Source organism: Rhinoderma darwinii, chromosome 13, assembly GCF_050947455.1.
Source record: "Rhinoderma darwinii isolate aRhiDar2 chromosome 13, aRhiDar2.hap1, whole genome shotgun sequence".
Taxonomy (NCBI): Eukaryota; Metazoa; Chordata; class Amphibia; order Anura; family Rhinodermatidae; genus Rhinoderma; species Rhinoderma darwinii.
The window spans coordinates 24,579,250-24,606,576 of NC_134699.1; the positions used below are offsets into that span (position 1 = coordinate 24,579,250).

General features: G+C 42.6%; 2 protein-coding genes across 3 annotated transcripts; one reads left to right on the plus strand and one right to left on the minus strand.

The window, feature by feature from the left end:
• Window positions 1-2,003: 2,003 nt before the first annotated feature.
• LOC142666533 (uncharacterized) lies at window positions 2,004-9,411 on the minus strand. 2 transcript variants are annotated; one of them, XM_075846622.1, is made up of 7 exons: window positions 9,180-9,411; window positions 6,028-6,184; window positions 5,495-5,946; window positions 3,586-3,656; window positions 3,193-3,501; window positions 2,826-3,072; window positions 2,004-2,435 (listed from the first exon to the last, which is right to left on the minus strand). In XM_075846622.1, the coding sequence occupies exons 2-7, from the start codon at window positions 6,138-6,140 to the stop codon at window positions 2,203-2,205; spliced, it is 1,425 nt and encodes a 474-aa protein (XP_075702737.1). In that variant the 5' UTR covers window positions 6,141-6,184; window positions 9,180-9,411; the 3' UTR covers window positions 2,004-2,202. The 2 variants fall into 2 exon arrangements, with proteins under 2 accessions (XP_075702737.1, XP_075702736.1); XM_075846621.1 differs by having other exon boundaries at window positions 5,459-5,946; window positions 9,180-9,409.
• On the plus strand, window positions 9,260-25,928 carry PNPO (pyridoxamine 5'-phosphate oxidase). The gene is made up of 7 exons (XM_075846623.1): window positions 9,260-9,447; window positions 20,821-20,945; window positions 21,081-21,180; window positions 22,253-22,306; window positions 23,834-23,962; window positions 25,312-25,382; window positions 25,464-25,928. The coding sequence occupies exons 1-7, from the start codon at window positions 9,319-9,321 to the stop codon at window positions 25,621-25,623; spliced, it is 768 nt and encodes a 255-aa protein (XP_075702738.1). The 5' UTR covers window positions 9,260-9,318; the 3' UTR covers window positions 25,624-25,928.
• The last annotated feature ends 1,399 nt before the right edge of the window (window positions 25,929-27,327 follow it).

A 27,327-nucleotide genomic window follows, 5' to 3' on the forward strand; every position in this document is an offset into this window, starting at 1 on the left:
ACCTGAATGTTACTTTAATCCATAGTAAACATTATGACAAATGTGCGGTTTGCTATTGTATTTTGAATTGCTGCAGATTTATAGTGCAAAATCCGCAGGAATTTCACTGGGTATGAATTTACCCTAAGGCCTTGTTTACAGGGCCGATTTTACATAAAAAAAATTTAAGCCAAAAAACATAATTGGATCCAGGAGAGTTGACTCTTTTAAAGCCTTTCTTTATATATTTCTTCTGTTTTAGGCTTCTGTGGGTTTTGGCTTTAAAAATAGTTGCAAAATCTGCACTGTGTGAACAAGGTCTTAGGCCCGGATCACACACTGTTTTTGGTGCAGTTTTTGGATCCATTTCTTGAGCCAAACACAAAAAAAAAAAAGACCGCTGCATCTCCCTTTTTTTTTTTTACCTTTTCCTTTCTTTTGGATCCAGTTCTGTTTTGAACCTAGTCCTGGTTTTGGCTACAAAAAACAAATGCAAAATACTACCGTGTAAAAGAGACCTAAGGCCAGGTTCCCACGTAGCGCAAATGCTGCAGTTTTCCTGCATTTACAGTAGCAGCAAAGTGGATGAGATTATTAAAAACTCATGCCCGCGCTGCGGAACGAAAAACGACCTATGGTGCGGACTTTAAAGGGCTAAGGGTACGAGCATGTCAATTTATCTTGCGTTTCTGTCGTAAGAGCTCCCATATCCCATGGAAGGTGATAATTTTATCATGAGAAAACACCTTTAATGTGTAGAATTCTAATGAAGCGTATCCAGAATTACCAGAGATTTTATGCAATCTCATACACTAAATACTGCATACGATGGTTGCCATTATACTTGCGTTATTTAGGCCCCCTTCATATTGTTTTTGCCCTACGTGTGTGTATAAAATGTATCTATTTTTTTTTTAGAATGAACAGCATAGTAGAATACGCTATGCCACCCTACAAAAAGTTTACTTCGCAGTATACTTTTTTAAATTATATATATATACATACATACACACACATGGGAGCCTATGTGTGATGTATACCACAATATGGCATACGTCACAGGCATACATTTGACGTATAAGTCATGGGTTTTTCATGATATATACATTAAATAAATAGTATGTTAGCCTAGCATTGTCATTAGTTACCTGTAAATTAAAATGGAATTCATTTAACATGTAGTGATGTATCCATTTAACGTTATAGTCCATGCCACAGACATCTGTCAGAGCCTACGATTAACGTAAACTTTTGGAGCTTTTCAAGCGTAGGCCATTAAACGTGATGCGAACCAACTCTTAACCAGAGAGATATTAGTCCGCAAGGTCCGGGAGGACAGATTTCAGATTGCCTAATATTTTGAGCTGCACTTGTAACTTTAGATATACTGTATTAAATTTCTACAGTTACATAGGTTAATAAAAATGACATGTCCATCAAGTTCAACCTTTATATTAAAGGGGTTATGTGGGGACTAAATAGTATTCGTGTAGTATGTGAGTACACTCTCTAATATACATTCCGGTCCCACGTCGTGCTGATTCTGAGATTTTCATCTATAGCGCTGCTGGGGGACCAGCAGTCTAGCTGCACAGCTTTCTTTTATGACGATACGACTCTGTCATGTGACCGGCCCCGTTGTACTCTATGTAATTGCTGTACTACTGCTCGTACATGAAGTACAGCGGGATCGGTTACATGACCGTGTTCTTGTCATCAAAGAAGACTACAACTAGACTGCAGGTCCCCCGGCAGCGCTATAAAAATCTATCAAAGTCAGTGCGATGGGGAATGGGAACGTATATTAGTGAGTGTACGCACATAATGCAGTGGTCCCTACATAACCCCTTTAAGCAGATGTGTGCTGAAGTCTTGTATATTTCATAAATTAGACATTCCAGTCCTTTTGTTTGGCACCACCGGTCGGAGTGCCAACAACAAAAAGTGGCAGATTCTCTTCAATGAAGGTTATTTTCGTTTCCAACATCACTATGCAGCCATTATGTTCTAGAGCCAAACGTACAAAACAACCAATTTTATTTTGCCAGTGTTAAAGTTACAGACATCAATGGACATGCGTATTAATGCAGCCACAGTCATTTTGTGTCACTGTGGTCATTGCAGAAAACGTTGCTCTGGATAACTTTATATCATTCCTTAGCCGGTAGTTTTAAAGCCTTTTGCAATAGAGTCTGAACATTTTGTAATGTAGTGCAGCAACGCTCAACTGTTCTGTGGCGCGTTCTCTGTGATTAGTGTCTCTGTTGCCTTTTCATTAGGAGACTGTAGCCTCTGAGCTGGGGATTTGGATGTAGGTCTGGGGCAAAGTTTAGTTCCTCCCTCTGTCCAGTCAATGCGTATGGACATTTTTTTCACGGCCCTTCGGGATGTGCCGCATTTACTGTTTATAACTGCATTGAAGTTACAGCCACGACCGCAAGCTCTTGTCACATAGGCTGGAAGAAAAAGGTGCAATAATGAAATACTCCACAAACGGAATATCTAGGAAATAGAGGCAACACATAAAATCTTGTATGTTCAGAGTATAACCCCTTAAGGACAGTTTGTCATGTTTTTTTTTTTTATATACTACCTATTGTTGAGTAGACAAAAATATCCTCTAAGACAAATAAAATATAAAAACAACTTCCAACACAGTGTCTGAATCCATAGGTTAGGGTAACACCGGCTTATGGGAGTGGAAGGCAGAAACTATTCGAAATACATAAAATGAATTTAAAAAAAATAAACATTGGCCAATAAACTTTTTTCTTTTTATATTGATCCCCCATGCATTGAGAAGCTATCCGGCATTGCCTGCAGTTCCCAATATAGTTCGTCCTCACCTTTGATAGCGGTGACCACTATATCAGGCAGCCGTAGAGGTTTCTCCATGGTGGTGTTATTATGGGCAATCCGCTGTCCTGTGGCTGAAGATCGTGCCAGTGTCTCCCTAGAGAAGAAGTAATCCAGTAGACGCCGGGTCATTAGTTTGGGTTTATCTGGTGGAATAAGAGAGAGGTCCTCCAGCTGCTGGTAAGTGATGTACACCCCAGATGCTGGCACCAATTCCAGTTTAGGACGTCCATTACTCTAAACAGAGAAGGCACAAAATAAATTGCCACATTTGCCTATCTGAATAAAACAAATTTGGTGTGTGCGCAGGTAACTGATCTAGTGTGGTGCTGCTTGGGTCCATAAAATGATATATACCTCTATAGGAGAAGCCCACGCTGGAGTCCCATCTGGCAATGTTTCTTGTAGAGGTTCTTCCCACAACACACAAGATTCAGGTATTGTGTTCTCTCCACTATCCTCCATCTTCATCCAGTACTGAAAGCCACTTGTCACCCCAGTGACCCGCAGCATGCTATCTGGGGGAGCGCTAGTCACTTCGTTTGGTGCATTTGGATGGCCGGGCTCTAGTGTGAGTAGTGGAATAGGGGAGGCTATGCTTTCTGCTGGGGATAGCTTGCTTTCATTCAATGAGAGCGGTGTAGATAAGGTTTTAGGAGGTGAAGTCTACAGAGGAGAAATAAATATCAAAAAGACCAGTTTGCCACATTTTAAATGGAAAGACAACGAAGCTTTGATCATCATAATTACCTGCGATTCAGAGTTTGTCTCTAGAAATCCCGCCAGGTTCTTCAAGAAGGAGACGTTGCCGTCACTAACCACTGAGAAAGGAAAAACATTTTTAAATGGCCAAATCTGGACAGATAATCCGCAACCTTAGGCTTCATTCACACGTGTATTTTGCATCAGGATTTGTAAGCCAAAACCAGGATTGGGTCCAAAACACGAGTGCAAATCTTTCTGTTATAGTTCCTCTCTATTTATGTTCGGCTTCTAGTTTAATTCAGATGGTCACCACGTGAGTACTTTTTATCGTCCATTTTATGGCCTCAACACCCAGGACCCCTGCGGCTAAAGTAAACCACCTTAGATCACCATAGAATCCTGCATACGTCTATACACAAACACCTCCCTGCTCTCTCCTCCATCCAAGTCTGTCAATGTTGTGCATGTTACTCCTATAGTCATACACTTGCGCAGTTTGGAACAATACACATGGGAAACACTCCTACACTGTGGAAGGAACATATATATGACAGTTCTCATACACCCTAGAATCTAAGAAGTCAAATTCCTCTTAAGGTTTGGATTAATTTGAATGGGGGAGGAAACAGCCTTGGAAAAATTGTCCAGCATAAAGTTGAAACAAATTCCCTGATGCCGGCAGTGTCACTTTTTGCGTCCTCACGTGAACGTTGCAGAGCGCCGTGGGCAAGGAGTCTGGCGTATATGCAAAAGCGTTGTATGCCGGACTCCTTGCTTACAGCGTTTGGCATCATGCTGCATAGTTCACTGGGTGAGTACACAAAAAGTGAAGGACTGCTGAAATCAACGTGTCTGTCACTACTTTATGCCGCCCTCAACGAGGGCAACATAAAGGACCTGACAGGTTCCCTTTAACCTGGGGTCGTGCAAGGATATACTGTGTTCTCTCAGCCAGCTCCACTGGCACAAGCCTCCCTGGATCTGAATCCGCAATGTCTTTGTGCACCAGGGAGCTCTGCAACATGGGAACCAAGGTGCGCAATACTCTGGGGGAGTGGTAGAGGGTGCTGTTTCCCCACTAAGCACATTCATCACCTATCCTCACTGCGATCGTGCATGTGCGTAATGTCTATGGGGTTGAAGGAAACAACCAAGCGCTGTACTCACATGCCATTTAATTTCCTCCTGACTGCGATCGTGCAGTGAGGAGGAAGGGGGCACGGGACCTCTGTTCTAGTAATCGGTTTGGATCCCAGTGGTGGGGCAAAACCCCTTTAATATAGTAAAATACTAATTCAAGGGTGACCAAACAATAGCTTACTTTGGTGAGGAGATACTGTGGGGAGAATTTACGAAGGGCTTTACACCAGTTGTCTGGTGTTAATAAGGCACAAATTATTGCCCACGCCACATTTGTGCAACTTTTTGCCGTTTTTCAACGCTTGTAAATGTGCCTTTATATCTTTAGGTTGCAGGCTGTTGGTGACAATGTTTCCAGTAATGGGCTCCGATGAGTTGGCATTGTTGTAAGAATCATTGTGTGGATCAAACTCCGCATGCAGCCTGACAATGTGGCATCTCCTCACACAAGAAGGCAATTTTAATTAATTAATTTATTTTAGTTTATAGGACAGCAAAAGGCCAGGATCACACTTGGGAGTTTTGATGCAGTTTTTAGCTCAGCTTTTGAGTCAAACACTGGAATAGACACAAAAGAAACAAGGATGCATCCGTTTTTTTAATTTATACCATCGCTCTCCTTCCTTTTGGATTTACTTTTGGCTGTGGCTCAAAGAAAACTCAGACAAAAACTGCCTGTGACCTGGCCTAAAGGGGCTTTTATTTGCTCCTGGTGGAAGTTCTCATTTAAGGATTTAAAATGAAATTTAGATATCTGCTAATTTTAAAGACCTCTCACCCACAGATTGACCATCTGGTCCCATGAGTCGGTCACCTTCTTTTATTGCACATATTCCCCTATGAGACAAAGCATCATTCTGCTCCTCCATTGTCTGGACATGCCTTCTTAATTCTTGATTCTCTTTCTCCAGCTCCTGAATTCTCCATTCTCGTACTTTAGCTGCTTCGTCTCGGGAAGCCAAGATTTGATGCAGTTCTGCAATCTGCGCCTCCAGCTCCCGAACTAACTCTGAATAAAGTGCAGTAACCCGGCTCCCTGAGCGCGCAGTCCAGTAGTGTCCTCCAGAAACGCCAGCACCTTGGAGAGCACCCGAGTCTCTGCTTGAGAGACTTCTATCATGCTCATCAGTTCTTTGAGCTTCTTGTAAAGTAACATTTAGATGCCGAGGCAGTGTCTGTGAGCACTGAGGTCCATTCAAGGTTCTCGGACGTTTCCTGGAGTAAACTTCCTCTTCAGATCGGTGCAAACTTGATGAAGACAAACATCTGGAACAAGACAGAAGCATTATTACTGTTGAATGCTACACCCCTAAAAACCACCAAATTCCCTTGTAGGTGTTTATTTACCTAGGTGTCTGTACGGTTTGACCAGCTCCATCTTTCGAGCACGGAGTGGGCACATTGTTGAGCGTGCTATCTGACTTGTCTTGCCGATGTTCAGGTTCTGCGCAACGGTTCATCTGCTTTATCTTGAGTGGCCTTCACAAGGCTACACTTTAGTTGCCTAAAGGATTTTCCAGACAGTAATAGAACAAGTTATAACCATCTTATACATTAACCTGATGATTAGAGAAGACAGTCATAGGAGATGATGTTTGCTACTGACCAATAAGAGTCCCAGAGTAGGAGAAAACTCTGTTAAAGTAACTCTCCAGGCAAAAACTTGAACATTCAGCTTCTTACCACAATTATGGAGCTTTACTTGCTCAGAAAGATTTATTTTCCGGACTCCTTTCTGGAGATCCCTTGTTGTCCTCTACTAAACCCTAGCTGGAGCACGGAGCAGCAGTGTCATGAGCCACCCAAGAGTTTCTATAGGAAATTCTCAAACTTCCTCTACCAGTGACTACGGACATTGTGGATTTTGTGTGGTCACCGATACCCTTTATTAGTAGTTGGGTTATATGCACCTTTCTTCCAGTTTGCTACTCTTTACAGTTGCCAACATGTAGGGCTTGGAACAATATCAATGAAATTGGTTGTCTTTTCCATTACGGCCTTTATTTTCCCCCAGGTACTGCAGGAAAGTTCTAATAAAAGGGTAGACAAATACTTAGCCCACCTTACTAATATATGATACTATATCTGACAACAGTTCTTTCTTTAAAGGGTTGTCCCATGAATCATTTTTATACCAAGTTTATGAAAGTATTTTGTATTGTTTCTAGCATATAAAACAATTCCATGCTCAGTTTTTTTTTTTTGCTTCCCTGTGTCCCTCTTGGTGCTGCTGCGGGAGGAGCTCTGAGCAGAATCATTTTCCTTCCTCCTCTGCCAGCTGACAATATAGTCCCTTCTTACTTTTTTCTGCAGATAGGCAACATGGGATCCAGAGTAGTGCAGGTATATACTCTGTGACATCCACAGTTTATACTTCCTTAGAAATCAATGATAATATAATGACATATAACAGTAAAGACTGAGTTGACAAGGGTTCATATTTGCGGTCAGGTTGCAAAGCTGCTAAGAAGAAGTCTACTCAGCTATACTGCCATGCTACTGCAGAGGCTCTGCTCCTTTCCTGACAAGCAGGGCAGAAAGCGATTTCTATTGGCTGCTCTGCAGTGAACACAGGATCACCATGCAGAGACCTGCATCACTAGGTGGACATGCACTTTGCTATACACTGTGTACATAAGGTGGCACCATACTATGTAAGGAAATGTCATAACGTCACTGGATCGGGTTTTTTAATATCATGTAAATGGAAAACATTGTTTATTGTTTGTGAGAGAACTACAAGTCCCAACATGTCCTTGCTGCACTAAGATCTATTATTCTGGGATATGTTATAGGGTATCGGTGGACTTTACAGACAGGGTTCTATAAAAGCAAAGAACTGCAAACCCCGGTATATCCAGGGCGTATTCACAGCATAGCGGATCACAACATTATCGCTAAGGAGTCTTTAAGAGAACTACAAGACCCAGAATTTCAGAATAGTATCTGTTATAATGGGATCTCAGCAGTCATTACAGCCGGGATACTATAAGAGGAGAGAACTACAAGTCCCAGCACGTTCAGGCTGCAGATATCTGTTATAATGGGATATCAGCAGTCATTACAGCCGGGATACTATAAGAGGAGAGAACTACAAGTCCCAGCATGTTCAGGCTGCAGATATTATCTGTTATAATGGGATCTCAGCAGTCATTACAGCCGGGATACTATAGGAGCAGAGAACTACAAGTCCCAGCATGTTCAGGCTGCAGATATTATCTGTTATAATGGGATCTCAGCAGTCATTACAGCCGGGGAATTATAAGGGGAGAGAACTACAAGTCCCAGCACGTTCAGGCTGCAGATATTATCTGTTATAATGGGATCTCAGCAGTCATTACAGCCGGGATACTATAAGAGGAGAGAACTACAAGTCCCAGCACGTTCAGGCTGCAGATATCTGTTATAATGGGATATCAGCAGTCATTACAGCCGGGATACTATAAGAGGAGAGAACTACAAGTCCCAGCATGTTCAGGCTGCAGATATTATCTGTTATAATGGGATCTCAGCAGTCATTACAGCCGGGATACTATAGGAGGAGAGAACTACAAGTCCCAGCATGTTCAGGCTGCGGATATTATCTGTTATAATGGGATCTCAGCAGTCATTACAGCCGGGATACTATAGGAGGAGAGAACTACAAGTCCCAGCATGTTCAGGCTGCAGATATTATCTGTTATAATGGGATCTCAGCGGTCATTACAGCCGGGATACTATAAGAGGAGAGAACTACAAGTCCCAGCATGTTCAGGCTGCAGATATTATCTGTTATAATGGGATCTCAGCAGTCATTACAGCCGGGATACTATAAGAGGAGAGAACTACAAGTCCCAGCATGTTCAGGCTGCAGATATTATCTGTTATAATGGGATCTCAGCAGTCATTACAGCCGGGATACTATAGGAGGAGAGAACTACAAGTCCCAGCATGTTCAGGCTGCGGATATTATCTGTTATAATGGGATCTCAGCAGTCATTACAGCCGGGATACTATAGGAGGAGAGAACTACAAGTCCCAGCATGTTCAGGCTGCAGATATTATCTGTTATAATGGGATCTCAGCGGTCATTACAGCCGGGATACTATAAGAGGAGAGAACTACAAGTCCCAGCATGTTCAGGCTGCAGATATTATCTGTTATAATGGGATCTCAGCAGTCATTACAGCCGGGATACTATAAGAGGAGAGAACTACAAGTCCCAGCATGTTCAGGCTGCGGATATTATCTGTTATAATGGGATATCAGCTGTCATTACAGCCGGGATACTATAAGAGGAGAGAACTACAAGTTTAAGCTGCGATATATAAAGTAAAACCTTGAACGCTGCACAAATACTAAGTATCTGCAGACGCAGCGAGATTTACTGTCACCACGTACAGACATCAGCAGCAGCGACCGCCGGACTGGCGACATAAAGCTTATTTTATCACGACAATTCAGCAAATCTGGACAGTTCATGACCACAGATTCTTCTTCTCAATACGATGTCTTCTTACCTGACACCACAGTGAAGTTTAGAAGAGCGGCCATTACTGTAGCTTCTCCAGTGCCCACAGCTCCCCTCCGCCTCCTCACATGTGACTGATCACATGACCATGACATCATGGCAGGTCCTTTAGCCTACTAGGGTCTAGCATGTTTGTATGTCGCGGGATCTTGCCATCTCTCTGTGTATCGCACACTGTCCGGGCAGTCAGCTGTAGAAGTGGAAGTGACATCATGGATCTCCGGTCCATGCGGAAGAATTACCGAAGTGATAATGAGGTAAAGGGTCGTGACCTCGGGGCAGTGACATCAGCATAGAATTAGCATGTATCTGGAGCAACCTGTGGGACTACAAGTCCCAGCACAACCTGTAAGCTTACAGCCTCTGTTGACTGTCACGGCTACAGCTAAAGAAAAACCACAAGATGCCTAAAGATATCTTCTACTCCTCGGATGATGTCACTGATCGGGTGATATCATGGGGGAAATGTATAATAACTAGTGCTAATAAAAATCGTGGTTTTGTCCATAGAAAATTACAGCTGCAAACGCGTTTTAGGATGTGGTCGGATAAGAGCTCGTCCACACCTGGCGGAATTGCGGACGGAAAATACGCAGCAGAATACAGTAGCAGCAAATTGGGTTTTCTGCAGTAAAAATGGTGCGGGTTTTCCACACCGGAAATCCTTCTAGTTTCTGTGGATTGTGGACAAGTGCTGCGCAGAACATTTCTACAGCAATTCCGTTAAAAGTAGCAGATATTCTTCTGCAGAAAAAAAACGTACCAGTACTTGTGGTTTTTGATGGTGCGGATTTTGCTGCGTTTTTCACAATGCTGGGAGATGGGGACATCTCTGAAATACGCACTGCAGGTCAATTTCGGGTCGGAATTTTTATGCAGCGTGGGGATGAGATTTGTTAGATCTCACTCACTTTGCTGCTATTGTATTCTGCGTATTTTACTTCCGCAATTCCGGACGGAAAATATGCAGCAATTCTGCTACGTGTGGGCAAGCCCTAATACATCTGCAGAACGTGGGAGCCTATGGCTACCTGCCCCGCCATTCACCCTCGTAGGCTACTTAGGGTGCCCAATGCAGGGAAAGCTATATTCCTAATGAGGGCACTCTGGGGGAAGCACTACCATGAGGGTACTCTGGCTCTGTACTTTTGGGGGCACTATGGGGGAACAATATTACTATGGGAGGCACAGTTGCTTTTTGGGGCATTATGGGGAAGCACTATTGCTTCTGAGGGCATTCTGGTTGGCACAGTTACTTTTGGTGGCATTATTACTGCTTGGCATATTTATTTGTGGGGCACTGTGAGAGCACGATCATTGTTGGGGGCACTCTGTTGCTATTACAATCGGGCACTACGTGCTTGGCACAATTATTCTTGGGGGCACTGTGTGACACTAATTACTGTCTGTGTAGTTCTAGTATTTTCGGGCAGGACTATCTTCTATAGCACTAATATTTCTGCAGTACAGTATTTGGGATCACTTGGCATTACCTGTCTGCTGAAGAGTTCATGTAATGATATCTAATCTCTATTGACAGCTTAAAAGGGTTTTCCATAAAGTCTTTTATATGAATACATATGTAAAAGGCTGCTACGTATAGCTTACTGACTGCCAGCAGAGGGCGCAGTGAGGGAATGTTAGGCAGGTAACTAATAGCCTGCTGCCTATAGTTTCCTTACCACCAGTAGAGGGCGCAGCGCTGGGAAGTCAGATAGGTCTATGATAGGCTGCTGGAGTCTCTATATGGGCACAGGTGCAGCAGTGGATATTAGGTGGCCATAGGTCAGGCTACATTCACACGACAGTGAAAAAAAATGCTATTAAAAACTGATCAACTGTCAGTTTTTCATGGCCATTTTGCATCAGTGTCTCCAAATTTTCATCCATTTCCAGTCCGTCTGTCCGTTTTTAATGGCCGTTTTGCATTCGTTTTTCATGGCCGTTAAAAAAAAGGATGGATTTCATTTGTCAGGTTTTGTTTTTTCGTCAGAACCCCCTGAAAATACCACAGTGCCCATGTAGATAGTGCTGCAATGTCCCTGTAGATAGGGCCAGTGCCCACATATTACCACAGTGCCCATTGTAGACAGTGCCACAGAGCACACATAGTGCCACCGTTCCCATGTAGATAGCATCCCTCCTTGTAGATATCACCCCTTCTTGTAGATACCACCCCCCTCCCCTGTAAATAGCACCTCCGTGTAGATAGCACCCCTCTTTGTAGATGCCACCCCCCTCCCCTGTAGATTGTGCCACTGTAGCTCACTGTAGGAGCGGAATCCCTCTGGCTGGGGATTCTTCATAGACGGAGCCCCTGTCGTCTCTGTTGATATATGGACAGTGACGTCAGAGAGTGAAATCCCCTGCCAGAGCGGGCCGGGAATTCCGCTCCTGGAGTAACCCCTTGACGTCACTGTCCATATATGGATAGTGACGCCAGGGGCTTCTCCAGGAGCGCAATCCCCTGCCGGAGCAGGGTCTGGCTGCCGGGGATTCTGCTCCTACAGTGGTGCTATCTACGGGAGATGGGGGGGTTGCTATCTTTAGGCAGTGCGGTGCTATCTACATGGAGGGGTGCTATCTACAAGACTGGACTATCCGGCCAGAGATCTTGCTTTGCTCTGGCCGGGGATTCCATTGTTGAAAGATAACATTAGTAGGGGGTCATGAGTACCACAAAGATTCTATTTTTGTCCAGAGATTTCGTCTCTCTTTTTCTATACCTGTAAATCTCATCCGTTACTGTATAATTGCTAGCTGCTATATACTACTTATATATTGAGATTTCAATGCTTGCAGGTTCTGTTCTGCTGGACATTTAAAGCCCATTATTATGTGAGATCCTTGGCTCACCTAAGGATCCTCTGGTGTTCTGGTGGGCCAGTCTGAACCTGGCCAAATGTACTCATGTCGTTACAATATGTGTTTCTAGTTATATTCAATGACCATTAAATCAGAAAACGTTCTATTACCATGTCCTATCTCCTGCACTAAACAAATGTCCAGTAGGACTCACTAGTCTTTAAAGGGTTTTCGACCTTCTGACAACTAATGACCTATCCACCGGATAGATCATCAGTACATTATCTGTGGGGGTCTGACATCCGGACCCTGCACAGAAAAGCTGGTCCGGTGCCTCCATTCATCGGACGTACATGCCAGAAGCAGTTGGCTCCGGCCACGGCAAAGACCCGCAGTTCTGCAGCACGGCCGCTATGCTATGTAAGGAGGCGGAAGCAGTTGGCTCCGTACATAGCATTATGTGCCATAACATCCGGTGCCCGCAGGCCACCCGAGCAGCTTAATGGTGCGGGGTCCGGGTGTCGGACCCGCACTGATGGTATACTGATGACCTCTCCGGTGGATAGGTCATCAGTTGTCAGAAGGTGGAAAACCCCTTTAAGACAATCCACCTGCTATACCAAACAACTATTTGCTCACTAGAGACTCGCTGCATGTTTTTTGCTACATATAAGCACATCATGAGACCCTGAGGAAGTAACTAAAATAATGTCTTCAATATGTACATTTATTCGTGCTAGTTTTTAGGGTACACAGCCCCTACTCATGGTGCTTGTACTCTAAATCAGTTCTACACTGTGAATATTGTCTAAAGTCCCGTTGAGCATTCATGTTTATGACCCTTGTACTTTGATACAGGAAAAATAATCTGCCATTAAGCGTCCATCCTATTCCTCGTAGCATGAGACATTTTATTTTCAGTCAGTTCTAGATCTATACAAATTTAGTCCATAGGTTTTTTACTTTTTCTTGCAAGTGTTTATGTTAATTTGGATATTATAATTGCAGAAAAACACGTGAAAAGACACATTAATATGCCTTTGCTTCAAGAGAATAAAAAAAAAGATATGTATTTTCCTGGTGTCTATAACAGCATACATTATGAACATGACTTATTATATACAGGCGGGATGTCGGGATACCATCCCATGGTACGTGGAATTAAAAGGATCAGAGATGGCAGGGCAACATTAAGGTCTCTTGCACACGACTGCTGTGCCACCGTTTTTGACGGCATCCATGTGGCACCCAATAGTCTTCACAAACCCATTCACTTTAGCTGGTGAATCAGGTCCGTGAAAAATGGTCCGAGTCTCCGATCTGAGGAAAGATAGAACATGTCCTTTCTTTCCTCGGATCACTGACGGGACTCGGACGGCACACTCGGTCATGTGCATGGGGCGTAAGTATTACAGCTTCACACATGGCAGATTTTTTGCAGAAATTTCTGCAACTGAAAATCCAATCCATCTGTTGCATCCATTGCATCTGAATGGGGTTGTTTCTGCAGCATGTACATGGATTTTCACGAACCCCAATCAGATGTATGGACCAATCGCGGATATTTCTGCAACAAATCTGCAATGTGTGAACATATTTTATACTCCTGCCACTGGTAACCAACAAGTGCCAATCCCTTGGTTTCTTGTTTTTTGCAAGCACAGAGGCATTGATGGAAATTCACTGTCTCAGTTGGGAACTCAAAAAAGCCATGTTTAAAAATGTGAAACAGGTTTAACACTCAAAAAAAGATATAGATGCTTTGGAGAATTCTGGAGATTCTTTTTAATCTTGTAAAACACTTGACAAAAAATGTAGCTCCATATATTCTTTCTTCTTTCCTTGTGTCCCTAAATTGATATTTTATGCCCAAATGATTGCTTTCCATCTATCCCCTTTCTTGAAAACCTTTATTAGTTTCCAGAGTGACTAATGCCCCTGAATTGTTCCAAATCGTAGTCATCACAGCAAACTGTCCCCACACTAGGGCCACAATGTACCAACACAGCTATGCCACTGTGCAGCTACTCCCCTCTGTTGTGCCAATAAAGAATTATTGGCCAAATAGTAGTGCCAGGAAAAGTAATAACATCAACACAGAATTGCCTTTACCATTGTGCCAACCACAAAGAAATATAGCAGTGTGCATGAAATCGTTCCAATCGCAACAGTGCCCATACAAATGTACCAGTCAGAGCAGTGCGCAAACAAATGTGCCTACCATGGTGCCCCTATAACACAACACACATCTCCTTTATGTCCTGCACTGGGCTACTCAACCGATTTGGCTTAGGGCCACCTCTAAGGGCGTTGTCTAAGCGGCCTCTCTGGTCTTCACCATTTAACCCCTAGGCAGGCATCTGCTTTTCGTTGCGAGGAGACTTCCAGGTCGCTACCTATTGAGGTGGTCCCGGCGGAGTAGCTGCTGGCCAGACAGATTGAAGACCGGCACAGGTAGAGGGAACCTTGATGGATGTAGGCTTGACTGCAGATAGTGGATGACAGGTGAATAGCAGACAGCGGAACACAGGCAGATAACTGGACACAGGCAGGTAGTGGATTAGTGGACGCAGCCTGGTAGCGGATTACTGGACGCAGGCTGGTAGCGGATTACTGGACGCAGCCTGGTAGCGGATTACTGGACGCAGGCTGGTAGCGGATTACTGGACGCAGGCTGGTAGCGGATTACTGGACGCAGGCTGGTAGCGGATTACTGGACGCAGGCTGGTAGCGGATTACTGGACGCAGGCTGGTAGCGGATTACTGGACGCAGGCTGGTAGCGGATTACTGGACGCAGGCTGGTAGCGGATTACTGGACGCAGGCTGGTAGCGGATTACTGGACGCAGGCTGGTAGCGGATTACTGGACGCAGGCTGGTAGCGGATTACTGGACGCAGGCTGGTAGCGGATTACTGGATGCAGGCTGGTAGCGGATTACAGGATACAGACTGGTAACGGTTTACCGGACACTGGCTGGTAGCGGATAGCAACAGTAGAAAGGATACAAGCTGGTAACGGAAAACTGGATATAGGCTAATAACTGGTAGCAATAGTGGACAGGATCAGGTGCACACAGGAACCTTCGCAGGATAACTCTAGGTTGTTCCAAAATTGCTCAGTCACCTGGGAGATGGTGAAGGTGCCTGGCTCTTTAAGAGACGGCCGGGGGGGCACGCACACCAGGAACACAGCGTCCACAGGCAGGAGAAGGCAGAAGATGTCGGCAGCCTCGTGGGAGGAGAAGCCACCGAGGATGGTACAGGACTCGCCGCCGGTGTTACACCGAGCCACATGGCAGCCATCCTGGGTACAAACAGTCACTTAAAATAGAATTGTAGGTTGACAAGGGTGAACCCGCACTTTAAACTGTACATTCATATTCATATACATTGACATCATTGATACAAACCAGCCATAACACAGCGGCCATCCGCTATTACTATGACTAGCGCCCGTCCATGCAGTCTAACCAGCAAGGCTCAGTGCCTGAAGAAGGTCGCCTAGACCGAAACGTTGCACTCTGCCACTGGCATTAAAAACAAAATAAGAATTACCTTTATCTCAAATTGGTGTACCGGATACTCTTTTCTTACTCCTCTTCGGGTTGGGTCCCTATCCTTGCAAAACCCCATCCCCCTGTATCTGGTGCTATATGAACATATATACAAATTGATACAAACCTGTTATATATCATTTAACATGTTAGATATACCTGTCATTATGTAGGTATCTTTTTACGAGTGGAGCTGGTGATGGAAAATAAAGGAAGTCCAGGTCCATGTGACAAGGATAACAGGGTTGTAAAACGTCTTAAAATACAGTCATTACTTATGTTCACGGTAGCAGTTTTCATTCCAACTCCATAGCACAATCGATAATTCTCGAAACCTTTCTGGTGATTGGAAGTCATGTACACATGAAAGGAAAGTCTACTCCATTCAGAAATATTTTAAAGCAAATCATATGCCTCTATACGTGATCTCAAGAGCAAGGATCATTCAATACACAGAAGAAGCCAATGACCATTTTGGTTTCCAGCTTGCGGCTGTTCGGGCATATTGGGACGCGTAGTTTCAAAAACTTGTAGGTGCGACAAGCTCTCTTGATGCCCAACGCAGGGGTTTTCAGAATGTGCCCCCTCCCACTTAGTGCATGGGAATGGCTCATTGGACCCTGGAATGTACAGCATTATCAGCCACTCGACACAGCGTTTGATTGACTGTACAAGGACATTTCAAGACAAAGCATTGCTTTTTTGTTCTTTCATAAAATGTGTCCCCCTCCTCAATAGCGCCATAGATGACTGCCTACTCTGCCTACCCTACATCCCGGCTTTGGCCACAGACTGGAGACCTCTGAAAATAAAGGCCAAACCTTTTGTCCTCCATACTAATTATTGTCTTGTACGCATTTATACCAAGCAAAATGGCAGATAATCTAGGAATATAGTAGATGATGGTTAAGCTTAGAACTGCATTATGGAATTAGTTCATTTGAGTCCAGAATGTTGAAAATAAATCATGGCAAATCCTGGGGATTACGTGTTGTCCAAGGTCATGACACTTTTAATCCTTTCAAAGGGCTATTTGTCCTGCCGTTATGGGGATTTTTGAAGCATGGCCTTGTAGCTGCGGATTTTTTGTATCAGAAAGATCATATTATATCACATCCTTGCTAGTTCGGTACCGCCTTTTTCCCACCACGATGTCACAATTTCCAATACTACTCACTACCGAAAAGGGCATTCGAATGGAGTGCGCCGGCCACACGTGCACATTAGCGATGATTTAATAATATTTATCAAGAACCTGTACTATTATTTTCGTCACAACCAAATGTTGGGAAAAGTGGGCGTGGCTTCAGATTCGCTCTCCGTGTGACTGTCTTGTAAGACTGCGACATATTCACATACAGGACGTATGACCTGCGGAACAATTTAGCACACACTGTTCTGGGGGAGAGACTAGCGCACTGCTGGTATGGTGAGTCAGTATTCATACATTTTTCCCAAAATTTTTACTATTGGTGAGCAGGTTAGGCTTTGTTCACGTCTGCGTCAGGGTCCCGTTCTGTCGGAGCTTCCTGTCAGAACGGGACCCTGACTGAAACAAACGGAAACCATAGGTTTCCGTTTGCATCACCATTGATTTTCAATGGTGATGGATCCAGTGCCAATGGTTTCCGTCTGTCTCAGTTGTTGAAGGGTTCCGTCGTTTTGACGGAATCAATAGAAAACTACGCTATTGATTCCGTCCAAACGACGGAACCCTTGCACAACTGAGACAGACGGAAACCATTGGCACCGGATCCGTCACCATTGGAAATCAATGGTGATGTAAACGGAAACCTATGTTTCAGTCAGGTTCCCGTTCTGATGGAAAGCTCAGACAGAACATCAGAACAGGACCCTGACGTAGAAGTGAATGAAGCTTTATTGGCCCAAATTCCTTGTTATCCGTTACATTGGCCACATAATCTGCGTGTCTATAGCCAGCTGTAGCCCCCTGTTCACATTAATTATAATGGTGCCCAATAGAAACATCTTAGAGCCCACCATGTAACAATACATATGCAGCTACACATGCAACAAGCCCCAAAGGTTCAAAGATTGCTGAAAAAATACAGTTTTATTTGAGTTGTGAGTCTTGTGCCTTACTTGGAAAGTACACAATCGAAAGAGCGTTGATAATGTTTAACAGAACTGGAGTATCAGGTGGAATTAAGACTTGATGTAATAAAACACAGAATGGCAATTTAGATGAATGACCTTTGTTAAAGAGATCAGACAATGTAAATGTGTATAATTTAATAAAGTCTTTTTTTTTTCCTTTTGGGTTCTCCACCATGGAGAAAAAAAGTGACCAGCTCTGCAGCATCCAGCAATTTAGTGCCCCCTGTACAAGCAGGGGAGCAGATCTCAGACATGACAACACTGTTACAGGGGGGTCGAGGGGTATCACACATGTCAATCAAACATGTCAGAAAAATACCATTGGTTGGGTGGGGGGAGTTGATGTCCAAAAATGAACACATGCGTGTTCATCTCCCCATTAATATGAGTACTAGAAACTATGTGCCCTAGACATCAATTAGGCAGCAAGTGAACAGTCAGTTCTTAAAGTTGATGTGTTGGAAAGAGGAAAAATGGGCAGGCGTAAGGATCTGAGCGACTTGGGCCAAATTGGGATGGCTAGATGACTGGGACAGATCATCAATAGAAACGTGCTGTTTTGGAGGTTACTACCTACCAAAAGTGGTCCAAAGAAGGACAACTGGCGACACTGATGCATGTGGGTAGTGAAGGCATAGCCCATCTGGTCCAATCCCCCAGAAGACCTATCTGATAAAGTTAATGCTGGCTATGATAGAAAGATATGAGAACACACAGTACATCACAATAGTTTGGGGCTGTGTAGTTTTCTTCCATTGCTCCGTGGTCCAGTCCTAATTCTCACATGCCCATCCGTGGTGCTTTCGGCGCAGGAGAGGGGTCAGCATGGGCACTGATCAGTCCGGCTATGAAGCCTCAAATGCGACAATGTATATAAATGCAACACGCACCTACAGCCATCTTGGTACTTCTCCCTCTGCTTTATAATGTGGAGACGTCGTTCCTCTATAATGTCTCCTAATCCTCTGTGACTGACAGGACTGTAATTATTTGGTTGTGACTAGTAAATCCGTGGACTGCAATCCTGAGCTAATTTTATCACGACTGCCCTGACCACATTCACTGCTCTTGTAAAAAAAATATATTTTACAACACCTGCTACGACACAATTATGAAAACTGTCCATGACATTTATTTATTTTTTTGGGCATATCGTAGCCGTAGCAGCAGCTATGGTGCCCAGGAACAGGGGAGACCCTGGGGATTATCCAGCCTTTGGTTGCGAGTAAAAGTAGTTATGTCGCTGTTTGTATTACTACAGTTCAGTTTCCTGTCAACAATGTAAGGGTGCCATTCCTGACACTACGGGTCCCTTAAATTTTAGTTACGCCCTTGCATTATGTCCGTCCGTTTTTAGTTTACACGTATAAATTATGTTTTTTTTTAATTAAAGTGCCCCAATCTGTTTATAGACACCCCTAGTGGCAAAACAGCATTTTGTGTGACTCCACTTATTGTCTGTTTTAGGATGCGCTCACACGTGGCGTATTTGCATTGTATTTCCGCAGCGCTAATGAAAACTACGTGTGCCTACGGGAAAAATATCCTGCAAGAACTAAGGAAATCTGTCTGCGTTGCAGCATAATGTTCCCATAGGAATACATTGTAGTTTTCCGCAACGTATTTTCATTCTGTGAAAATACAATGTACGTACGCCTTGTGTGAACGAAGCCTTATTCATTATCTTGTACCTCCTACTAGATTTTTGACCATACATGTTAAGGCATTGCATCGTGACTAGACACCTTTGGGGCTAGGCTATTCATGCAGCTTTACATTTATATAGCATGTCCTTTGGACTGCATCTAGTAATACATTAAAAGTAATGACAATTATATAACATTTAACAGATAAGATACAAATGGAAGAAGAATATCATCCTAGCAAGTTTATAGTCTAAAAGATTAAAGAGCACCTAACATGCCAATTACTTTATATAGTCTGTGCGTAAAAGAGTGGAACTGGTAATGTTTTATGATCTACTGATAGGAAAGGTCATAAAGCATTAATTGTGGCGGTCTGACCCATTCGTGGCATCTGTGTGGATCCAACTGCTGGGACTCCCACGATCACATGAAGTTTGGCAAGTGGGAATAGTCCAGGTATTCTTCTCCGTGTAATGAATGGGAGACCATTAATGCTGGATAACCTGTCCTATAAATACATTATGATGGGAAAACCCTATTAATAACTTTTACTTCTGAAAAACAAAACCATAGTTACTGGGAATTCCCTATTACCTATCATTTATTGAAGGTTGGACCTTTTACCTATATGATTCAGAGGAAAGTCAGGGAAACCACAGATATTATTTTATATCATTACGCGCCACATCGAAATAATTAATTTAATTATTATTTACAGGGAATCTAAAAATCTTTGTGGTTAGCGTTTTACTATTTAAGACCATAAGTAAGTTTATAAGTAGGACGATATTGGATCATTCTGTGAGCCGTCACCCTTGGAAAACCTTGCTGGAAGATGCTGGATTTTACAGGTTTTCCCATAAACACCATTTATCACCTATCTATAGGATAGGTGATAAATGTCTGATCAGTGGGGGTCTGACTGCTGGGACCCCCACTGATCATGAGAATGAGCTTCCCCCGAGTTTACTATGTGAATGAAGCGGGACTGTGCATGCTCGGCCACTGTTCCATTCACTTTTTATATGGTATTGCCAGTTATAGCCAAATTCAACGCTTGGCTATCTCCAGTAGTCCCATAGACAGTTAATCGAGTGGTGGCCGAACATGCGCAGTACCACTTCATTAACATATTGGACTTGCGTAGGCTTGTGATCAGTGGAGGTCTCTGCAGTTGGAACCCCACCAATCAGACATTTATCACCTATCCTGTAGATGGTGATAAATGATGTTTATGGGAAATCCTCCCCATCTATGGAGTCCTGAATCTACCTACCAGATTTCAGAGTCATGCAATAGGACTAATTACTAATTTCTCTAGAAATAAGGGTAACCCTGTTGCTGTCCAGTTAAGTGGCTGTAGGGACAACAGTATACAGAGTATGGTAAGGTGGTTTTTGAGATTATTATTATTATACATGGGGGTTGTATGGTTCCCATTTTCTAAAATAGTGGCAATGAAAAATAATATTCCTAATTTGACAATTCTTTTTTTATTTCTCCTTAGGCATTTGAAGAACAACATCTAGCTTCCCTTGACCCCCTTACCCAGTTCAATGCATGGTTCCAAGAAGTATTACAATGTCCTTCTATTTCAGAGCCTAATGCTATGTGTCTGTCCACTGCCACCAGGTAATGACTCCCTATCAGTACGTGTTTTATTAAATATTGTTCCCCCAATCACCTCTACCGGTTTTTCCTTGATGCTGTACATTTCATTCGTACCCACCTTTACCTCGACTTATCCTTTCCCCCTCTTCTATGTAGGGACGGGAAACCCTCGGCTCGTATGGTTCTCCTTAAAGGGTTTGGTTCGGATGGGTTCCGATTCTTCACCAATCAGGAGAGCAGAAAAGGGAAAGAGCTGGTGAGGGACATTAAAAAATGAAAACCTTCACTGTATGGTACGGCCACCAATATCCAGTGATTCCCCTATTCTGCTATTTTTGCAGTTAATACATTCTCTCGTGATCTTTTGAGCCAACCCCAATATCTATAAAATAATGAAATAAACCTAATGCAACAGAGGTGAAATCACCCTTCTAGTACAATAGACTGAGCGAGACGCTATCACTGCCCATATTATAATAAGAGCTGGCCATACTACTGACTCCTAATCTTACAGGAGGAATGAAACACCCGCACTCGTAATGGCTTTCCAGTCTATACTTCAAGTTCCACTTGCTCCCTACCTAAGTTCCTTTAAAAGCTATGTAAACCTTTAAAAGTGATTTTTTTAAATTATTATTATTATTAGTATTTTAATAAATAGATCAGTCAGTGTGTTTGGTGCAACTTTCAAATTAATTTTTATTAAAAATAATTTTTACTTTTTGAGATACAGCTCCTCACTAAGACCTGAATCCGTCAGTCCCGCGGACCTGACAGGTTCATTGTCAGCGGGATCCCTGTAATCTATCGCATCTAAAGCCCCTATTACACCGGCCGATGCAGCGAGCGCCGATCAACGAGACATCGTTGATGGGCGCCCGTTTGCTCCTGTCACAAGGAGCTATGGATGGGGATGAGCGGTCCCCATACATTATTATCATGTTGGCAGCGCGTCTCCCTGTATATGTGCTGCCGACAACGATAATATTTTACTTTTTTTAAACGATATGATCAGCAGATCGCTGCCCATTCTATGAATACTCGCCTGCTTGATAATCCCCAGTGTAAAAGGGCCTTAAATTATGAACTTAGATGTGATGGATAACAAGGTGGATCCTGCCGGGTCCAGGATTCGGAAAACTATACAGCTGCTCTGTATACAGAATACAAAGCAGTTGTATCTCTCAAAATAAAAATAATTTTTAATATAAACTAATCTGAAAGTTGCACCAAACACACTGACTAACATTTTTATTTAAAAAAAAAAAAAATCACTTTCAAAGGTTTATATTCTTGTCTCTTTATCATGTCCTGCTTTATTTTTGTAGGAAACTAACCCGGTTGCTTCTCTGCTGTTTTTCTGGGAGCCCCTGAATCGCCAGGTAAGAGACTTTTGTAGGATACAAGCTTTGAAGTGTAATAAACACACAAACCTGTTAATGAATAAGATGACCTAGAATAAAAAAATATAATCCTGAATACAGGACGGGAAGGTGGAATCAAACACTGGATCATTGATCTCTTGATACGTTTTGTTTTTTTAGTTATTTATAGGATCCCTGGGTGGGCCGGCATTGGACTTTGGCTTTTTCAGTACATAATTTACTCCTGCAACTATGGATTTTCTGTTTGTGGACATATCTAATCCAATAAAACAATATAAAACTTTGCCAAATAATCATAGAGGGAGTTGTGTTTTGTTAAAGTATTAAACCAGGTATAACACATACATAAATGGTGACGCGTGAACTAAATGAATTGCTCAGGCACTTGTCTAGTCCCCGTGCGGCTTCTGCTACCTGTTATTTAACTCCGCAAGAAACAATGGCCCATAGAACAACACAGAAACTGGAAAGGCTGCTCTTATCACCGCGAACCTCTCCCCATGATTCATGCAGATTGTTGCTGACTCTCATTATGGGGTTAAAAATTTACTATGGTAATTAACCTGTGCATGCCTTTCTGGCTTGTGAGGATTGTTTTACTAAGGACGAAATGTCTGCAAGAAAGTTAAAAAAAAGTAAAACATGGCAGCCATCCATGTGTCTACGGGCCTTTTGTGTTTTTAGGCTAGGGCTACACAATGACTGTTTTCAGCAATGTGACACCACAAAAAATTGCAGGCAATTTTGGTTATGCAACTACCTGTGAATATACCCTTTCCTATTATTAATATGGTCATATAGGGCCAGGAAAGAGCTTTTCATGACATTTTGCAGTGTGAAATACTAAGGGCTCGTCCACACACTGCGGAATTGCTGCGTTTTTTTTCCATCCGGAATTGCGGACTGAAAAAACGCAGCATAGTGGGTGAGATTTAACAAATCTCATCCACACGCTGCATAAAAATTCAGAGGCGAAATTAACCTACGGTGCGTAATTTTCGGACCGCAGCATGTCAATACCTGCTGCAGAAAGTGGCCAGAATTGCTGCGTTGTCACCATCTCTCAACATTGTGAAAAACGCCGCAAAATACGCACCATTTTCTTCCGTAAAAAACGCATCAAATAGACTCACGGGTAATGCACGCACGATGATGTTTTATTTTACTAATAGTATTTTTTTACTATGTATGTCAATTGACATTAATAAAATATATATTTATTGATTATATTTCAGTGCATTAGTTATTTTTATTAGTAATATTATGGAGCCCCTAAGTGGAGATCAATATGTATGCCATTGGGTTCACCTACTAAATTATCAAAGACTTTTGAAGGGGCCTATCCAATCTGATATATTAAGAAATTGATTAGCACCAAATGTTGGGCCTGAAAATGGCATGGTGATAAAAGCTGGACATTCACTTGAAGGTGCTGTATTTTTAATTTCTGTATATTTCTGTTTATTAGTGCATTATATTTTCAGTGTTGCCTCCTTCTTATGACAGGGCTTGTGTCTCACTTAGGTGCGGATAGAGGGTCCTGTGGAAAGACTGTCAGACCAAGAATCTGACTCTTATTTCCACTCCCGTCCAAAAAGCAGCCAAATTGGGGCTGCGGTAAGCAAACAGAGCCAGGTTATTCCAGACCGAGAAGTAAGTGTGGCTTAGAAAGATTGGATGTTCTTGGCATTGCTGCCTGTTACCCGGCACTGTGGCACCACAGCCACTTGCTGCTTGTCGTAGGGACGCCTTTTCTTGTGACATGTGAGATTTTTCCTACTGGCTCATAAAGCAAATAATTCTTCCCATGCTATTGTTTTTTTGGGGTTTTGTTTTGGCAGACACTGACACATTCCTTTAGGATTTGTCATACCAGTCAACACACTTCTATAATTATTGACTCACAGACTTGTACTTGCGATGTCTTATACTGAGAACGCTTAATATTTAATATGTTCATTTTGTAGGTCCCCTACGAAGCTCTATAGCACCACTACATCTGCAGTTATGCAGTCAACGTCTTGTCTATCCCAAATATACTCCAACCCACTGAAAGTTTAAAACTTAACGTCTGTCATGGTTGTCAGAAACGCAACCGACAGCTTTTAGTTGCCGTACAGTCTCTGTGACAGTACTACTGAAATATCCAGGCACTGACTGTAATAACTTGTATATCAACTGACTGGGTAGGGCTACTTGGAAAGACATATGTAAATCACATTGCAGTATAAGTCACTTTTTTACTATTTATGGAATGTCTTAAGGCTATGTTCACACTTTTTTTTTTTTCAGACCAGTTCTGACCCCAGGTCCCAATTGATAATAAACTAAGAATGGCAACCTGCAGAGAATGAAAAAAAAATTAGAACCAATATACTTTATGTAAAAATTGGTAATGCGGCTGCACGTGAACTCTGCGATCACAGTCACTTGTCATCGGGTCAATCAGTCATCATGTGATGTGGACACGTGACTGCATCCTCCACTGGCTCTAGATCTGTATGGAATTTTTAAATTAATTTTATTGGTCTAGTTTTTTTTCCATTGCCCGCAGGTTCTAACAAAAACAACCCATGTAAGAAAAAAAAAAAAAAAGCGGGTATAAAAACGAATGTAAAGTACAGCCAAATGTTTCAGTGGGATGTCAATTGTTTTTTTTTGGTCTTAAAATGAGCGTGTATATTTATACATTACGGCTGTTCCAAAAAAAAACAACGGTCTGCATTTTTTTGTTCCAGTTTCCATATGATGAAGCCAATGAGTTGTACTGGAACTAATAGAAAATGGAGAACAATGTACTCTTTTCTGATCTGTTATCTAGATCCTAAGAATAGGAAGTGGAATAGTGGGTAATTTTGGAAAAATAATGGCCAGAAATGGATGACAAGTGGACAACTAAATTTTACCACAACAGATTATGATGGATAGAAATCAAAACTCAGTAGAAAACAATAAGGCACAAATATTAGCGTAGCCTAACGGTGATTCTATCCCATCTACAGTTTTTGCGTAAGAAAAACGCTGAGCTAGAAGAAGAATACAAAGACAAAGAGGTGCCCAGACCACCTGAATGGTGAGTGTCAAATGCTAGCCCCTGGGGTGGCAGGATCCACACACGTTTCTATACTGAGATTGTCCTCTGTTTATTCCACAGGGGAGGTTACATTGTACGTCCTTCTGTCATTGAGTTCTGGCAGGGACAGACTAACCGTCTTCATGACCGCATTGTATTCCGTCGAACAAAAGGAGAAGAGACCAACCCTTATACCCATCTCGGTGAGGGTGGATGGGTATACGAACGGCTTGCTCCATAACCTCTGGATTTTATTATAAGATATTGTGGTTTCCAGATTTTGATAGATCAAAGCACAATGATGTTCTCCTGCTCCTTAAAGATGAAGCTACCGCCCAAATCCAGAATTTAATTGTGCCAAACTACCTTTCCGCATACGAAAATGTTGCTGATAATTGAGCGTAATCTCTGTCTCTTTACTTGTGTACTGTGAAGTGCATTGGTGACATTATACTTCTCCCATCTATTGGGATCTTGTTTTTCTGATGTGCAATAATTCATGTATAAGTGATGGCTAAATAGAAAAATATATATTGCAGAACATAACCGTTGTGAAATGTATTCTTAAGTGGCAGCAGGAGGATTCTATATTACGTGGAGAATGGATTTTTCGAGCATTGAATATTTTCCTAACCTGAGTAACAGGAGAATATTTGTTGGCCAGATGGCAACTGAAATTATAAGGTGCCACAAGTTGCATTGCTGAGGCCTGAATGAACGTGACAGTCACAGATAGAGCGAGCATGTCACTCACGTGTTAGGAGCTGAGTCACGAGGAACACCTTGCGCAAATATGGAGGAGGTAAAATATGACCACAATAAAGCTGAGGGAGTGGCTGCACCATTGACCTACAGACTAATGTGATGACCAAGGCGAAAAGCCTTTGCAAATTCGTTTTTATAAAAAAATTATTTTTACTTTTTTAGATACTGCTGCTCTGTATTCTCTATACAGAGCAGCTGTATCTAGCGCTATTCACTGAATCCGTCAGTCCCGCGGACCTCACGGGTCTCTGACACGCAGGATCCACCTGTAAACTATCACACAGTGAATGTCACCCAGCTTTCCATAACTCCAGAGCAGCAAATCTTTCTAGTTATATCTTACATCATCCCATTCCTATATTGCTGTACCATTGCACAAGAGATTTGCCGTTCAGGATTCTATGAAAGCTGAGCGGGAACCCCTAGGAGATGTAATTACAGTGCCAGTGGATATTAACCAGCTTTCCCAGAAACAGATAAACTAATAAAAACTGAATGGAGTTCTTTACAGCTTGACAGTAAAGCACAACTCGAGGGCTCATATTTGCAGGTGAGTTTTCATTAAAGACATTCATGACAGACAACCCTTTAAATATGAGAGCCGTGGTGGTGATCAGCTGATCGTTGTGGGTCCAGCTCCCGATCCCCCGGGAAATACATTTGGCCAGGGAAGTAAGTTGTTCTCTGCTCTGGCTTATAGAGAAAGGCCCTGAGGAGGGGACCACCTTCTATGAGGTCCATAGGGCCCCACAGGGCACATGGAAAGAAGTTGGTGATCTGAGACAACCCCTTTAATACGTCACCAAGGAGAAACTGAAGAATCAAAAACAACATAATATTAAATGTCTTATAAAGGAAGCAGCCACACATGATTTCTATGGAGGTTTCGCATGCAAACAAGTGGGATAGGACACTAATACTACTAAGGAATTGTGGAGAACGGAAATCTGATCGGTGGGACATAAATAAGTAATGAAACCTATACAGTTAAGATGCACAGTCACATTACTACAGGGATGATATACTTAAGTTACTCCTAAAATAGTAGCTAGACAATGTTGTTAAAGAAATGAACATGTGGGTTCTGGACCGCTTTTCTGATGTCCATTAAATTATAGAGAATTTATAGTGCGGTGGATATAGGTATGACATTTTATTTTGCACCGCAACCTTTTGCATT